Source organism: Nicotiana tabacum, chromosome 6, assembly GCF_000715075.1.
Source record: "Nicotiana tabacum cultivar K326 chromosome 6, ASM71507v2, whole genome shotgun sequence".
Lineage (NCBI taxonomy): Eukaryota > Viridiplantae > Streptophyta > Magnoliopsida > Solanales > Solanaceae > Nicotiana > Nicotiana tabacum.
In genome coordinates this window covers 167,852,131-167,869,652 of record NC_134085.1, presented here as the reverse complement: position 1 = coordinate 167,869,652, position 17,522 = coordinate 167,852,131, and the positions used below count along the sequence as shown (strand labels likewise).

General features: G+C 40.6%; 2 protein-coding genes across 2 annotated transcripts; both read left to right on the top strand.

Moving 5' to 3' along the window:
* Window positions 1-2,366: 2,366 nt before the first annotated feature.
* Window positions 2,367-11,396, top strand: LOC142182031 (uncharacterized). The gene is made up of 5 exons (XM_075255876.1): window positions 2,367-2,521; window positions 2,666-2,728; window positions 3,656-3,716; window positions 4,307-5,766; window positions 11,127-11,396. Exon 4 carries the CDS (start codon window positions 4,560-4,562, stop codon window positions 5,313-5,315), a length of 756 nt encoding a protein of 251 aa, XP_075111977.1. The 5' UTR covers window positions 2,367-2,521; window positions 2,666-2,728; window positions 3,656-3,716; window positions 4,307-4,559; the 3' UTR covers window positions 5,316-5,766; window positions 11,127-11,396.
* Window positions 11,397-12,317: 921 nt separating this feature from the next.
* Window positions 12,318-16,078, top strand: LOC142182166 (uncharacterized). The gene is made up of 5 exons (XM_075256171.1): window positions 12,318-12,538; window positions 13,991-14,732; window positions 14,822-14,922; window positions 15,292-15,787; window positions 15,845-16,078. The coding sequence occupies exons 1-5, from the start codon at window positions 12,318-12,320 to the stop codon at window positions 16,076-16,078; spliced, it is 1,794 nt and encodes a 597-aa protein (XP_075112272.1).
* Window positions 16,079-17,522: the final 1,444 nt, after the last annotated feature.

The window sequence follows — 17,522 nt, the reverse complement described above, 5'->3', positions numbered from 1 at the left end:
TATCCCTTTTTCCGGCATATATATCTAGCCAGCAAAAAATTGGAAAGACTCTAAATACGCATTATTAAATGATAGTAGTAAACGACATGGACTACTCTTTTTAACTTTTGAATCATGTAGCGGACCCAGAAATTTCAGTAAAAGAGTTCCAAATATAAAGAAGCAAATATACGGAGAGGGTCAAGTCTCAAGTGAGTTAAATATCTATTATATATAAATAAAAAAAAATTTGACTTTGTATATGTATATATAGTACGTATAAGTTTCCGGCGAGATGAGTACGGATGACCCCTTCCGCTATGATTCGAAATGTAATCTCATGATTACTACATTATATTGGGATAGATACCTCTCGAATTTTATAAACCAAAATATGGGAGAGGCATATACTGTTTGGCAAACTTTTTGGGAAGTTGGAAGCAATTTATCTTTAAAAAAAAAAAAAGATAAAGAAAAAGCATTTCTTTAAAATAACTTTAATTTATCTTGCAAGCGTAAACGAGTTACGAGTCCATGACTACTGTATCTAAACCGAAGAAGAGATTTATGGATAAGAACCTGCAGAACTAGCTGGTGTACTCATGTTTAATTGCTCGTAAGCAACGATGTATTATGACCCGTTCAACAAAATATTTCCTTAAAACAATTTCAAATTGCAAGTATATAGTGTTGATTCCAGCCAAAACTTGTTACTATTTCTTGTTACTATTATTTAAATATATAGGCTTCGTTAGCAAATCTCTCTCTATATATAGCTTATCATATGATAAGATTGATAGTGTTACTTAAATATCAGCTTTAAATTCAAGGTGTTATAAGCAGTGGTGATAAAATGGATAAAAAAACGTAGCTATCCACTTATATTATTCACTAAAAAATGAGTTGGATAATGAACTTTTTAAACACAGGTCAAATATTATCCTCTTAACCAATGGATAACCAATGAGTTTAACTTTTATATTTGTAAAGGCTCAAATTGGGGGTTCTCAAGCTTGGAAGACTAGGAATTCCCCCAAAAGTGATCATATTCAAGAAGCCATGTATAAAATATGGATATCCATATTATCCTCAGATTAAACCCATTTTCTATCCGTATAAAATATGGATTGTGTCGGTTAATTTATCCGTTTTTACATTACCCATCCATATCCAACCCAACCCGACCCCTTGCCAGTTGCCACCCCTAGTTAGTTATAAGGTTATTAAATAATGTAGATGATTTCTACCAGAGCAGGACAAGTAATAAAGATATTTCTGCAGCAAAGGAACTAAAAAGTAAGTGTCACAAAGGATTGTGTGATGCTGCTTTCTAAGAGTTAATCAATAATCAAGCCGCTGAATTGATAGGGGCGTCTGATTATAGGCGGCCAATTTACACTTGGATGGACGGCATTCACAGCAAGTTGGGATTGAGAAATTCCAACTGCCACTTCGATCCATTTCTTCCAATGCATGAGTATATATCACCGCATTTTGAACCTTTGCGGCAACGACTGTATATATGGGTCTAAATTTGGTCGACCACGACTACTGTCAAATATGACCAAAGATGAGGTCTCCACAGCATGACGTCCTGTGGAGGACGACGACGACCGACAACGGATGAAGGACGTATGACTTTTGTAGTAGCGTAGGCCTAACAGGGTGCATTAGGGAATATACTCTCGAATATTCCCTATGATATGTCTCATAGGGTTCAGAGGGGAGTTGTCCCTTATATATACATGAAGGAAGTAACCTTGGGGGAGGGGACTTTTTCAACTAAGAACTTTCTTTGTAATACTTATTCGGCATTGGTGGTGATCATTTTCGAGACACTTAATCCTTCTGTTCCACGAGATCAACAAATTCTATTTACCTTGTTCACCCCTCATGTCCCTCATTCTGGAGTTTATTATACTTGACTGAGATTAACCCTTTTATATTCTTTAATTGATTTAACCAAAAAGGATTCAATATCTTTTGGGTCAAACAATTTGGCATCGTTTGTAGGGATTTCTCTAGCTAAGAATATAGTTTCATCCAGACTCCTGAAAGGGATAATCACTTCTTCCGAACCTAGTACAAATCAACAAAGGCAGGGAAAAGAGATGCAAGGCTAAAAGCCAGAGTAGGCGTCACTGTAACACTCCCCAAATTTATAAAAGATTCGAGACACGCTAACTATAGAACTAATTTATTAGTATTGTTATTATTTTTATCTTGCCTATAGTGATATATATATACAATTAAGAAAATGTTAATAGTTTTAATATTATTAAATTTCAAAAAAAAAAGGTATCATTAGTTATTAGTAATTAAAAAAAGAAGGAAAAAGGCTTAAAAGCCCATAAGAAGGGCTGTTGGAAACAAAAGCCTCCAAACCTTAAAAAAGAGGCAGAACGTTATCAGAATGACGGAAAGCAAAAGCTAAATAAATAAATAAAATAGAATCGTTCGCTCACGAAACAGAGACTTCGTTTATCACACAGGCAACGGAAAAATCTAGGATTTCTTACAAATCACTAATTCTTGAACTCAGGTATGTAAAATCCCCTGTTGTTTACTCTACAGTAGTAATAGGTAAGAATAGAATAGTTAATTCCCTTCTCCCTCTATATCAACAATAGATTTCATATTTAGGTGTAGTACTTTAAAATTGATTAAAATACACTGATTATTGTAGAAACGATTGTTTGACGGGTATAAATTGGACTGGAGTCTACGTATTGGCCCAAGGAGTATTGAGGTGAGTTGATATAACCTTTTACTAAAGTGGTTTAACTCACAAAAGCACGCATACAAGGTGTTTGATGAATTGCTTAAAAGAGTTTATCTTTATTTAATTAGAGCGAGTGAGTACCCATTAATTTAGAATTATTCTAGCAAACGTTTAGATGATCTATTATGCTATATGTGCTTAAATTTTCAGATTTTTGTGTTATTCTTATATGCTATTTTCATGTTGAAGATTATGAAGAAGAAAGAGTCTTTAGAAATATTTTTATATGTTTATTTCATTCTTATGCCATGCTTTACATTTAAGGGCACCAATATGAGCATGTACATAATGTTCTATAAAGAAAAGATTTAGACTTGAAAAAGTCACAAGGAAGAAGTTTTAGAAAGAAAAGATTTTTGGGGAGTATCCGTTATTCTGAGAAGGGGTAATCGTCCAGGCCGAGGGTCCTGACCAAGGCGTTGACTTCCTGAAACTACTTGTGCCAAAGTAGGGAGCACACGAGCCGAGGGTCTCGTTGCTGAGAATTTACTTAGCCATGCTAAGGTATGATACATGAGCGCTGAGAACCATGAAGCGAGTGGCACCTCGTGGATTGGAACTATTCGATCAGGTTGGGATCGAACCCGTGCCGATCACACGGTGACTGAGATAGAATTAAGTCAGGATAGTTGGAACTCCCAAAGTATAAAGTGAAGTAATCTTTTGTAAAGAAAGAAAAAGAAAAGAATTTCTTTTAGAATATTCGTAAATTACTATTATGCAATTATTTTAGAATTATTCTTATAAGCTTTATGTTTTACATGCATTTAGAACATTTGCTCGGAATGTATATGTTATTAAAGTTTCTCCTCCTGTTGTTGAGACTCACTGAGTACAATGGATGGTACTAACGTTCTCTTTTGGGAACCTACGTTGGTCTGCGGTACAACGTAGGAACCGGATTTGCAGGCGAGCAGGTTACGAGTTAGGACTTCCTTCCCTTCCAGTGATATTGGTGAGCTCCGCTTTTGTTCGTGGAGTATTCTTAGAGTCATTTTCATTTAGCTATTTCTTTGTTTATCTAGAGAACTGACCAGGAAATCTCATGTCCTGAGCAGTGCGTCAGTTTATCAGTAGAGGCTTCATAGACGTAGTCATTGGGTTGAGATTCATAAGTTATTTTATAATAACTTAGCAATAATTCAGTAGTTACTATGAATAAAGTTTTGGAGTTAATTTATTTAAATATTTGAATTAATCAAGAGTATTTGGTTAGAGTATTGCTTTGTTGCATATAAAGTGTGGAGCTATAATAGATTGAATAAGCAGAGATGGTTCGCTCGATCAGGTTTAGTGATCGAGTGCCGGTCTCGGCTTGTTTAGAAAATGGGTCGTGACAAACTTGGTATCAGAGCCTCAGGTTTATGGAGTTCTAGGGGTCTATGAAGCCATGTTAGTAGAGTCTTGTTTATGTGTATGAAGCGCGCCATACTTATAAACAGGAGGCTACAAGCATTTAGGAATTTTTTTTTTATACTTTAGATCGTGCAGTAGAGCCTACCTCTAAGAAATTATCTAATGTATTCTTTTCTCCAAAACTCGCAGAAATGACTCGTACTCGCAACTCTAACATCGACACTCAGGATGCTGCTCAAGAAACTATTGCTACTATTGTGGCTCAAGGCATAACTAAAAAGGCTCGAACTCAGAAAAGGAAGGGTAAATCCACAAGGGGGTTCAAGTACCCCAGGTTGAACATGAAGAAGGGGTGGAGCATGATGAGCAAGTACCTCAGGATCCAACGCCAACCCCAACAACAGCTCTGACTCAAACAACTATATCCCCAGAGGTGGGTCAGATGTTCAATGCAGTCAACAGTGCTATGGAGATGTTTAAGGACTTTATGGCTAACCAGAACGAGAAAAGAGATAAGATTCCACCTCAAACAAATAGGCAGAACAATTCTGAGTCCTCAAGAGTGAATGAATTTCTGAAGTTGAGTCCTCAAGTGTTCCATGGTTCTATAGTAGATGAAGATCCACTGTTATGGATGGAGGGTGTTAATAAATCCCTCCGAGTGATGAAAGTATTTGATGACAAAGCTGTGGAGCTGGCTGCTTACCAGCTTAGAGATGTGGCTGGTGCTTGGTTTGAGATGTGGGAAAAAGAGAGAGATGAAGATGATGGTCCACCTACTTGGGAAGAATTTGAAGAGGCCTTCATGGCTAACTTTATCCCAGAAGAGGATATGGCAACTAAGGCTACACAATTCGAACAGCTCAAGCAAGGGAATAAAAGTGTGCAAGAGTACTACATGGAATTCATAAGGTTAGCTAAGCATGCTCCTCACATGGTTAAGACAGAAAAAGCAAAGATTCGCAGGTTTGTTGGCGGTTTGGCTTACCACATTAAGGATACGACATTAGCTGCAGCAGTAGGAATGACAACTTTCTCATCTGTTGTGGGGTTCGCCAAGCACTTAGAAAAAGACAGACAACAAAGGAGAGAAGAGAAAGAGCATAACAAGAAATCCCGGACAACAGGCAGGTTTAATGGTACATCCAGCGGAGGCAGAAGGGATTCCTCTAATAAGGAGTCATTAGCACCAGCTTAGTTCAGTCATCAGTCAGGTGGTGGGTCTTCCTTCAGACGTACTCAGAGTAATGGAAATCAGTCTCGCCAGAATCAGAATTTTAGGACATCATCCTCACATAGCCAGAGTCATGCTGAGCAACATTCACACCAGCAAAGTCTTTGTGGAACATGTAAGCGGCAACATTCAGGTCAGTGCAAGCTCGGGTTTCATGGTTGCTACCATTGTGGAGACATTGGTCATATAAAGGCCAACTGCCCAAAGTTGCAACGTAATTTCAGTGGTGGATCAACTCGTCCTTCTAGTTCCTCAGCTACTGCAGTTGCACCACCTCAGGCTCGTGGTTCTCATAATCAGTCCGGGCATGGAGCAGGCAGAGGTGCAGACCGAGTTACTCAGGGAGGGGGACAACCCCGTTTATTTGCTACACTTGATCGTCAGAGTGCAGAGGCATCTGCAGAAGTTATTACAGGTATACTTTTAGTCTGCTAACATAATGCTTATGCCATAATGGATCCAGGTTCAACATTTTCATATGTGACTCCATACTTTGCAATTAACCTCGGACTAGAACCTGAACAACTTAGTGAGCCATTCCTAGTATCTACTCCAGTTGGCGAGTCAATGAAAGTCACCAGAGTCTATAGAGGCTGTATAGTTTCAGTCCAAGGTCGCAACACCAAAGCTGATCTCATAGAGTTAGAAATGGTGGATTTTGATGTGATCATGGGTATGGATTGGTTGTCTTCCTGCTATGCCATGTTAGATTGTCATGCCAAGATAGTCAGGTTCCAATTTCCAAATGAAGAAGTCTTAGAGTGGAAAGGTAGTTCAGCATCGCTTGTAGGTAAGTTTATTTCTTATCTTAAGGCACAACGAATGATCGGTAAGAGGTGTCTCGCCTATTTGGCTCACGTTATTAATCCAGAATCAGAACCACCAGCTCTTCAGTCAGTGCCAATTGTTAGAGAATTTCCAGAAGTTTTCCTAGATGACCTTCCCGGACTTCCTCCCGAAAGAATCATAGACTTCGGCATTGATCTCATGCCAGGCACTCAGCCCATATCTATACCTCCCTATAGGATGGCTCCAGCAGAACTTAATGAGTTGAGAGAACAGTTGAAAGACCTTCTTGACAAGGGCTTCATCAGGCCGAGTGTTTCACCGTGGGGTGCCCCGGTCCTGTTTGTCAAAAAGAAAGATGGGTCTCTCAGAATGTGTGTCGACTATCGGCAGTTGAATAAAGTTACCATTAAGAACAAGTACCCACTACCAAGAATTGATGATTTATTTGATCAACTTCAGGGTTCAAAGTACTTTTCAAAAATAGACTTGAGGTCGGGATACCATCAGTTGAGAATCAGAAAGGAGGATATATCTAAAACAGCCTTTAGAACTCGCTACGGGCACTATGAATTTCTAGTAATGTCCTTCAGGTTGACAAATGCTCCAGCTGCATTCATGGACCTCATGAACAGAGTTTTCAAGCCATTCCTGGATAACTTTATTATCGTGTTTATAGACGATATTTTGGTATACTCTAAGAGCATGGAAGAACATGAAGAACACCTTAGAATAGCCTTGCAGACCTTGAAGGAGAATGAGCTTTATGCCAAGTTTTCAAAACGTGAGTTCTGGTTGCAGTCAGTAGCATTCTTAGGTCACGTGGTATCTAGTGAAGGAATAAAAGTAGGCCCTCAGAAGACAGAAGCAGTCAAGAACTGGCCCAGGCCGACAACGCCAACCGAAATCAGGAGTTTCTTGGGGTTAGCTGGATACTATAGAAGGTTTGTAGAGGGGTTTTCCTCACTTGCAGCTCCATTAACTAAGTTGACTCAGAAAGCAGTTAAGTTCCAATGGTCAGATGCTTGTGAGCAGAGTTTTCAAGAGTTAAAGAAGAGATTGACCACTGTACGTGTGCTAACCTTGCCAACAGGTTCGGGTGGGTTCACAGTGTATTGTGATGCCTCTAGAGTGGGCCTTGGTTGTGTTCTTATGCATAATGGAAAAGTTATTGCTTATGCTTCCAGGCAGTTAAAGAATCATGAAAAGAACTACCCCACACACGACTTGGAGCTTGCAGCAGTGGTGTTTGCATTAAAAATATGGCGACACTACCTTTATGGCGAGCATTCTGAAGTGTTTACAGATCACAAAAGCCTCCAGTACATTTTCAAGCAAAAAGAACTAAATTTGAGACAGAGAAGGTGGCTCGAGCTATTGAAGGATTATGACATCAATATCCTTTATCACCCGGGCAAAGCTAATGTGGTAGCAGATGCACTTAGTAGGAAGTCAATGGGTGTCTTGGCCCATCTTGCAGTACAAAGGCGATCTTTGGGTCGAGAAATTCAAAAACTAGCAAATGATGGAATTAGATTGGATGAGACCGAAGAAGGAGACATAACTGCTTATGCCTTAGCGCAATCCTCCCTTGTTGCGCATGTTAAGGCTAAGCAAGACGACGATCCGTACTTAGTGAAATTAAAAGAAGGAGTCAGAAGCAAACAAATCACTGCTTTCACTCTAGGAAGTGACGGAGTTTTGAAGTTGAATGATCGGTTATGTGTGCTTGATGTAGATGGTCTTAGGAAGGCCATAATGGAGGAAGCCCACAGTTCGAGGTACTCTATCCACCCAGGTGCCCCCAAAATGTATCTAGATTTGAAAGAGTTGTATTGGTGGAAGGGCATGAAGAAACAAGTAGCAGAATGTGGCTAAATGTTTAAATTGCCAGCAAGTCAAAGCCGAGCATCAGAGGCCTGGTGACCTAACTCAAGACATAGAGATACCACAGTGGAAGTGAGAGATGATTAATATGGATTTCGTAGTAGGTCTACCTCGCACATACCGTAAGCATGATTCAATCTGGGTACCAAGTTATATTTAAGCACTGCTTTCCATCCACAGACTGATGGACAGGCAGAAAGGACCATTCAGACTCTCGAAGATATGCTGTGTGCATGTGTTATAGATTTTGGAGGAAATTGGGATGATCACTTGCCACTTATAGAATTTGCTTACAATAACAACTATCAAGCCAGCATTAATATGGCTCCTTATGAAGCATTGTATGGGCGGAGATGTAGGTCTCCGGTGGGTTGGTTTGAACCAGCAGAGGTGCCGTTGATTGGTCCAGAGTTTGTTTGTGAGGCCTTGGAGAAAGTTCAGCTAATTAGAGAAAGACTTAAAGCGGCTCAGAGTCGTCAAAAGTCTTATTCTGACAAGAGGCATCGTGAGTTAGAGTTCATGGTTGGTGATAAGGCGTTGTTGAAAGTTTCACCAATGAAAGGAGTTATGAGATTTGGTAAGAAAGGGAAACTTAGCCCTAGATTTATCGGACCTTATGAAATTCTAGAAAAGAAAGGAAATGTGGCTTATAAGCTAGCGCTACCCATTGAGTTGTCCTCTGTTCATCCTGTCTTTCATGTGTCTATGCTTAGAAAGTACATTCATGATGAGTCGCACATAATACCTGCCGATACCGTAGAAATTAAAGAAGGCCTAACTTATGAAGAGGTACCTATAGACATTCTCGATAGGCAAGTAAGAAAGTTAAGAACAAAAGAATTAGCATCGGTAAAAGTTTTGTGGAGTAATCATAATTCAAAAGAAGCTACGTAAGAACAAAAGAATTAGCATCGGTAAAAGTTTTGTGGAGTAATCATGATTCAAAAGAAGCTACGTGGGAGGTCGAGGAAGATATGAGGAAGAAGTATCCTTATTTATTTGAGTAACAAGGTATGTGAACCTAGGTTTGACTTGACATTTATATTTCATTTATTAATACAAGTTAGCAAGTGTTTATGTCCTTCTTAGATTATACTTAGTTGTTGTAGTAATTTAGTTTATGCCAAAGTATATTTAATTCATTAAAGTGATTTACTTGTGCTAGAGTTGTTGTGCTTTAGATTCTTGTTAGTTATCGTGGTACCTCCTTGCCGGAGTGTGAGTAATTAATTTATGAGCTGCGTATGGTGCCTATGAATGGCCTGTTATGGTATATTTGGTTGTTGTTGATGTAGTAGTGGTATTTGTGACAGAGATATTTTTTTGGATAGTCCAAGTTACAAAGGAAACTCTGCCGAAATTTTTGAAAATTTAGGGAGTTAGCCAAATTTTTGAGTCCCTTGGAAGAGTGGATAGTGCTAAGAAAATTTAAGAGGTTCAAGGACCTAAGGAATGATTGTTAACTTAAGAATAAGGCCCTAGCAACATTCGAGGACGAATATTTTTAAGGAGGGAAGATTGTAACACTCCCCAAATTTATAAAAGATTCGAGACACGCTAACTATAGAACTAATTTATTACTATTGTTATTATTTTTATCTTGCCTATAGTGATATATATATATATATATATATATATATATATATATATATATATATATATATAATTGGTTATACAATTAAGAAAATGTTAATAGTTTTAATATTATTAAATTTCAAAAAAAAAGGTATCATTAGTTATTAGTAATTAAAAAAAGAAGGAAAAAGGCTTAAAAGCCCATAAGAAGGGCTGTTGGAAACAAAAGCCTCCAAACCTTAAAAGAGAGGCAGAACGTTATCAGAATGACGGAAAGCAAAAGCTAAAAAAAAAAATAGAATCGTTCGCTCACGAAACAGAGACTTCGTTTATCACACAGGCAACGGAAAAATCTAGGGTTTCTTACAAATCACTAATTCTTGAACTCAGGTATGTAAAATCCCCTATTGTCAATTACTCTACAGTAGTAATAGGTAAGAATATAATAGTTAATTCCCTTCTCCCTCTATATCAACAATAGATTTCATATTTAGGTGTAGTACTTTAAAATTGATTAAAATACACTGATTGTTGTAGAAACGATTGTTTGACGGGTATAAATTGGACTGGAGTCTACGTATTGGCCCAAGGAGTATTGAGGTGAGTTGATATAACCCTTTACTAAAGTGGTTTAACTCACAAAAGCACGCATACAAGGTGTTTGATGAATTGCTTAAAAGAGTTTATCTTTATTTAATTAGAGCGAGTGAGTACCCATTAATTTAGAATTGTTCTAGCAAAAGTTTAGATGATCTATTATGCTATATGTGCTTAAATTTTCAGATTTTTGTGTTATTCTTATATGCTATTTTCATGTTGAAGATTATGAAGAAGAAAGAGTCTTTAGAAATATTTTTATATGTTTATTTCATTCTTATGTCATGCTTTACATTTAAGGGCACCAATATGAGCATGTACATAATGTTCTATAAAGAAAAGATTTAGACTTGATAAAGTCACAAGGAAGAAGTTTTAGAAAGAAAAGATTTTTGGGGAGTATCCGTTATTCTGAGAAGGGGTCATCGTCCAGGCTGAGGGTCCTGACCAAGGCGTTGACTTCCTAAAACTACTTGTGCCAAAGTAGGGAGCACACGAGCCGAGGGTCTCGTTGCTGAGAATTTACTTAGCCATGCTAAGGTATGATACATGAGCGCTGAGAACCATGAAGCGAGTGGCACCTCGTGGATTGGACCTATTCGATCAGGTTGGGATCGAACCCGTGCCGATCACACGGTGACTGAGATAGAATTAAGTCAGGATAGTTGGAACTCCCAAAGTATAAAGTGAAGTAATTTTTTGTAAAGAAAGAAAAAGAAAAGAATTTCTTTTAGAATATTCGTAAATTGCTATTATGCAATTATTTTAGAATTATTCTTATAAGCTTTATGTTTTACATGCATTTAGAACATTTGCTCGTAATGTATATGTTATTAAAGTTTCTCCTCATGTTGTTCAGACTCACTGAGTACAATGGATGGTACTGACGTTCTCTTTTGGGAACCTACGTTGGTCTGCGGTACAACGTAGGAACCGGATTTGCAGGCGAGCAGGTTACGAGTTAGGACTTCCTTCCCTTCCAGTGATATTGGTGAGCTCCGCTTTTGTTCGTGGAGTATTCTTAGAGTCATTTTCATTTAGCTATTTGTTTGTTTATCTAGAGAACTGACCAGGAAATCTCATGTCCTGAGCAGTGCGTCAGTTTATCAGTAGAGGCTTCATAGACGTAGTCATTGGGTTGAGATTCATATGTTATTTTATAATAACTTAGCAATAATTCAGTAGTTACTATGAATAAAGTTTTGGAGTTAATTTATTTAAATATTTGAATTAATCAAGAGTATTTGGTTAGAGTATTGCTTTCTTGCATATAAAGTGTGGAGCTATAATAGATTGAATAAGCAGAGATGGTTCGCTCGTTCAGGTTTAGTGATGGCAGGGAAAGGAGATGCAAGGCTAAAAGCCATAGTAGGCGTCACAGCCAACCTCCTAGACACCATCAACGAAGATAGCAGAGAGGATCACGAAAATGAAACACCAAACATCACGCCCGGGGGAGAAACTTTACCTCCCTCGCACGGGAGCATGACCGCTTCACGCGAAAAGAAAGCCTCCACATCTGCAATAGGAGAGGCACCACCGGTAGTAAGAAGACTGCTGGAAGAATGGCTAACAAATTCTCCAAACACCATCCTTGATAAACCCACCCAAATGGATGATAGGAATGTGACACATGCAGATGTCACAATAAACGAGGGTGAGCAAGACGCCCCCCGCATAGGTAACACTTATGTTGCTAATAACACAAGTAATGATACGCATGCAGCCGCTTTCAAGTAAATGGAAGAAATGAAAAATGAGAATAAGGCGCTCTGCAATCAAATGAAAGAACATCAAGAGAGAATTGACAAAATACCAGGCGTTCCAAAGTTGCTGCCAAAACGCGATGTTAGGCGATTCATCGAGCAACCATACAATGAGGAAGCGACCCCGTACACTATTCCAAAAACCTTCAAAATGCCGCCCTACTTAAATATATATGATGGTACTACCAATCCAAAAGATCACATCATCCACTACGTTACAGCCGTAAAAGGCAACAATCTCTTAAAAGAATAGGTACCATCGGTGCTGTTGAAAACGTTCGACGAAACCTTAACAGGGGGAGCCTTGACATGGTACTCTCAACTACCAGCACGCTCGATAGCAACATTCGAGGAAATGGCAAACAAATTCATCATCGCCCATGCTGGAGCCAAAAAGGCAGAGGCCAGGGTAAATGATATATTCGCCATAAGGAAGATACATGGTGAGGGACTTAGGGACTTCTTAGCTCGGTTCAACAGGGTGAGAATGAGCTTGCCGAATATGTCAGAAGAAATGGCAGTAGCAGAGTTCCAGAACAGATTAAACAGAAATGGGTCGAGGGCGACTAGAAAACTGTTAAGCAGGCTCATGAAATACCCTCCAACTACTTGGGAATAAATTCATAACGCCTACTACGCCGAGGTACAAGCCGACGAGGAAAATCTAAACGGCCCGACCTAACGGTTGATGTTACTCTAAACCGAAGCAAGGAAAGATCATCGTAGCGACGGTCGAATAGATCAGTTGGGGGCCCGTTCCGGTCGGAAAAGGCATCAACCCTATGTCAGGACGTCGGTCCCGCCTCTACACCGATGCACGGATGCTCCTCCTCAACACATCACACCATATCGACACGAGAAAGGTATGCCTCCACTTTTATCCGCTCACAACTTTTGTGTTTCTCCTTCAGAAATAGTGTACGCCCTAGAGAAACTCGGCCCAAAAGTGCAATGGCCGCAAAAGGTGAGGTCAAACCCCAGCACTCGGAAGTCAAGCACTTTCTGCGAATTTGACCAAGAAAGGGGTCACAAAATCAAAGATTGCATAGGATTGCGACAGGAAGTAATACGAATGCTGAACCAGGGTTACCTGAAGGAGCTATTGAATGATCGAGGACAGACTAACTTTGCCCGCGGACGCGAACAACCCCACGGGCCTTCAAAATCGCCCTCTCCCGCTTGCACCATATAGATGATCATCGGCGGGGGCAACGACACAACAATCAATCATGTCAAGTTCACCACCACATAAGCTCAAACGATCAATCACTCACGAGCGGTATGATGACATCGAAGACAGTATCATCTTCGATAAGTCAGATTTTGACGATTTGTCTTTCCCTCACTATGATGATCTTGTTATCACTTTATGTATCGCAGATACTGATGTAAAAAGAATAATGGTAGATGACAGTAGCAGCGCATGTATTATCCATCCTCGAGTTCTCGTACAGATGAGACTCGAAGATAAAATTATACCATGCTGTATAATGCTAACAGGTTTTAATAATGCAGTTGAGCGGACTTTGGGGAAAATAGTGCTACCCGTCCTAGCTAGAGGAGTCACCCTGGAAACAACATTTCACGTCATGAACCAAGAAACGGCTTATAACGCCATCATAGGGCACCCGTGGATACACACCATGCGAGCGATCCCTTCCAGTCTCTATCAAGTGATCAAGTTTCCTACCCTATGGGGAATGTTCAGCATTCGAGGGGAGCACCACACCGCACAAGAATTCTATCGCATCGCCCAAGATTGCACACACACCCAACAACTCAAAGGAGCAAATGTGGAAGCATAGCAATCAGCGATGTCGGGAGCCAAACCTAACGTGCAGACAGACGTTATCAAGGACCCCGACATCGTGGAGGAGTTCTAATCAATGATAGAAAATATTGATCCCGTCCTACTAGATGGCAAAGATAACACAAAAAAGGTTTACATCGGTCACAACCTCTTGGAACTAGGTAAGTTTCATAAGTTCTTGACAGACCATGCCGATCTATTTGCCTTCTCCTATGCAGATATGCCAGGCATTCCAATATCGCCACCCACAAGTTAAACGTCGATCCCCTATATCCGCTAGTGCGGAAAATGAGAAGGAAGTTCAACGCCGCAATCAACGAAGAGGTCGATAAACTACTCGGAAATGGCTCCGTCCGAGAATCGAAATATCCTCAATGGATCTCCAATGTGGTCATGGTGAAAAAGAAAAACGGAAAATGGCGAATGTGTGTAGATTTCATGGACCTAAACAAGGCATATCCGAAAGATTCTTTTCTATTGCCACACATCGACCAGCTCATCGATTCAATAGCAGGAAATGAGTTGCTAAGCTTCTTGGATACCTATTCGGGTTATAACCAGATTCTCATGGAAAAAGAAGACCAGGAGAAAACCACTTTCACCACTCACCAGAGAACATACTGCTACAAAGTGATGCCGTTCGGACTGAAAAATGCGGGGGCGACATATCAGAGATTGGTCAACAAAATGTTCAAAAACCAGCTTGGTAAAACAATAGAAGTCTACATCGACGATATGCTGGTTAAGTCGAAGAGGAAAGAAGATCATATCGGACATCTGAAGGAAGCCTTCGACATATTGAGATTGTACAACATGAAACTAAACCCCAAAAAATGCGCTTTCAGCGTAGGCTCAGGAAAGTTCCTTGGTTTCCTAGTGTCACAAAGAGGCATCGAGGTCAACTTGGAGCAGATTAAGGCCATCGAAGGAATACCCGAAACACTGACCAGCAAAAAGCAGGTACAAAAATTGACGGGACAAATAGCAGCCCTGTCGAGGTTCATCTCATGGTCATCAGACAAGTGCCATAAATTCTTTAATGTATTAAGGAAGGACAACAGGCTCAAGTGGAATGCAGAGTGCGTCGATTCCCTGAGGTAACTAAAAGCGTACTTGTCTTCGCCACCCTTGCTCGCCAAAGCAGATTCAGGTGAGTGCCTCCTAGTCTACCTAGTCGTACCGAGGTTGTGGTAAGTGCAGTTCTAGTCTGAGAAAGCCATGGTACGCAATCTCCAATTTACTGTATCAGCAAAACCTTAATTGACGCTGAAACAAGGTACCCCCACCTTGAGAAACTGGCTCTGGCACTAGTCGTAGCTTCACGAAAGCTTAGACCGTATTTTCAGTGCCACCCCATAAAAGTGGTGACAACCTTTCCTCTCAGGAGTATCATACATAAACCCGACTTATCAGGTCGGCTAGCCAAATGAGCCATAGAACTCAGCGAGCACGATATAACATACCAACCGCGAACCGCAATAAAGTTGCAAGTGCTCGCCGACTTCATCGCCGATTTCAGCGCTGAGATACTGCTTGAAGTTGATCAAGAAGCGCTTCACACTTCACCTGAGCAATCTGACCTTTGGGTCCTATACACCGACGACGCGTCCAACGTGACGGGATCGAGACTCGTGCTCGAGGTCCCGATGAGAGAAGTGATTCGTCAATCTGTACGATGTCCTGAAATGACTAACAATGAGGACGAGTATGAGGCCATAATTGCACGATTAAATTTGGCCCTCAAGTATGGTGCTCGACGGGTCATCCTTCGCTGTGACACTCAACTCGTTGTGAACCAGGTTATTGGGAATTTCCAAATTAAGAAACAGAGGTTGCAGAAATACCAAACCAAAATCCACAAACTGCTGCCAGAATTCGACGAATGCCGATTCAACCAAATACCCCGAGCACAGAACATCGAAGAAGATGGTCTCGCCAAGCTGGCAGCGGCAACCAGAAACATCACCAAGGAGAACGTGGTCACCCTTCTCCACTCATCAATAGATCAAGTCGAGGTACATTATATAAATTTAACTTGGGACTGGCGTAATCGTTTCATATCATATCTATAGGAAGGGACACTCCCACAAGATAAAAAAGAAGCCAAAAAGTTCCGAATACAGGCGGCCAGATACAGTTTCATAAGCCAGGACCTTTACAAAAGGACATTCGGCAGCCCGTTGGCCAAATGCCTCGGACCCAATCAGACAAGGCGATTGCTCGAAGAGGTACATGAAGGCCACTACGGCGCCTATAACGGTAACCGAGCCCTCGTCATCTATCTTATTCGTGCAGGATACTACTGACCCACTATGAAAAAGAGGCCACAGAGTACGTCAAGAAGTGCGAGCAATGCCAAAAATACACCCCTATGATACACCAGGCAGCGGAACTCCTGCATTCCGTCACCTCCCTATGGCCATTCATAAAATGGTGGATGGATATCGTCGGTCCCCTCCTAGCAGGGCGGGGTAAGGTACGCTTCCTTTTGGTTTTAACTGACTATTTTTCTAAATGGGTGGAAGCAAGTGCGTTCGCTCAAATACGCGAACAAGAAGTCATCACGTTTATCTGGAAAACATCATATGCCGCTTTGGCATCCCCAAAGAAATTAGTTGCGATGACGAACCCCAATTTGTTAGAAAAAAGACGACTGAGTTCTTCGAAAAATGGCACATCAAGCAGATACTCTCCATGCCATATCATCTTACCGAAAACAGTCAAGCGAAATCCTCCAATAAAACAATATTGAATATATTAAAGAAAAATCTTGAAGTCGCCAAAGGGCTATGGCCGGAACTACTACCGGAGGTGCTATAGGCCTACCACATAATACCAAAGACCAGCACAAGAGAGACGCCATATTCATTGGTCTACGACACCAATGCAGTCATATTCGTTGAGGTCGGGGAACCTAGCCTGAGGTACTCCAATGAGAGTGGATCAAGCAACGATGAAAGCAGGTTACAGGACCTGGATGAGGTCGAAGAGCGAAGGGATATGGCACACATAAGAATGGTGGCCCAAAAACAACGAGCAGAAAGGTACTATAATAAGAAGGCCAAAGTACGACCACTCAAAGTCGGGGACTACGTGCTAAAGGCCAAAACGCAAGCGACAAAGGACCCGAATGAAGGGAAATTGGGAACAAATTGGGACGGACCATATAAAATCACAACAGCAGCAAGTAAAGGAGCATTCCAGCTAGAAACAATGAAACAAAAACTATTGCAAAATAACTGGAATGTCGCCCACCTCAAATACTTCCACTTCTGAGAAAAGACGCCGTCCGAGTCATACTCTTTTTCCCTCGCCCAGGTTTTATCCCAATCGGGTTTTCTCGGGGAGGTTTTTAATGAGGCGATGAGGGGGACGTCTCGAGGTTTGAAGTATTATTCATTGCCCCGCCTACCTATTACGAGCAATGAATGGACTAGGTATAATCTCCATTATATGTACAAAGTCGACATGTATATCCGATATATGAATAAAATCACTCCATTTTGTGTACGAAAGCAACACACATCTCCAATATATGAATGAAACTGGCTGCCACGACACTCCAACAAATAGAATAGAATGCCACCCTCACGACGGGATCCTATTTCAGCGCCAGCTCGAAAGTAACATCCCAATGGCTAAGTCCATTGACAAAAAACAAGTTCAACATCACTCGAACCACGATGGGATCTTACTTCGATGCCAGCTCGAAAGTAACATCTCAATGGCTAAGGCCATTGACGAAAAATG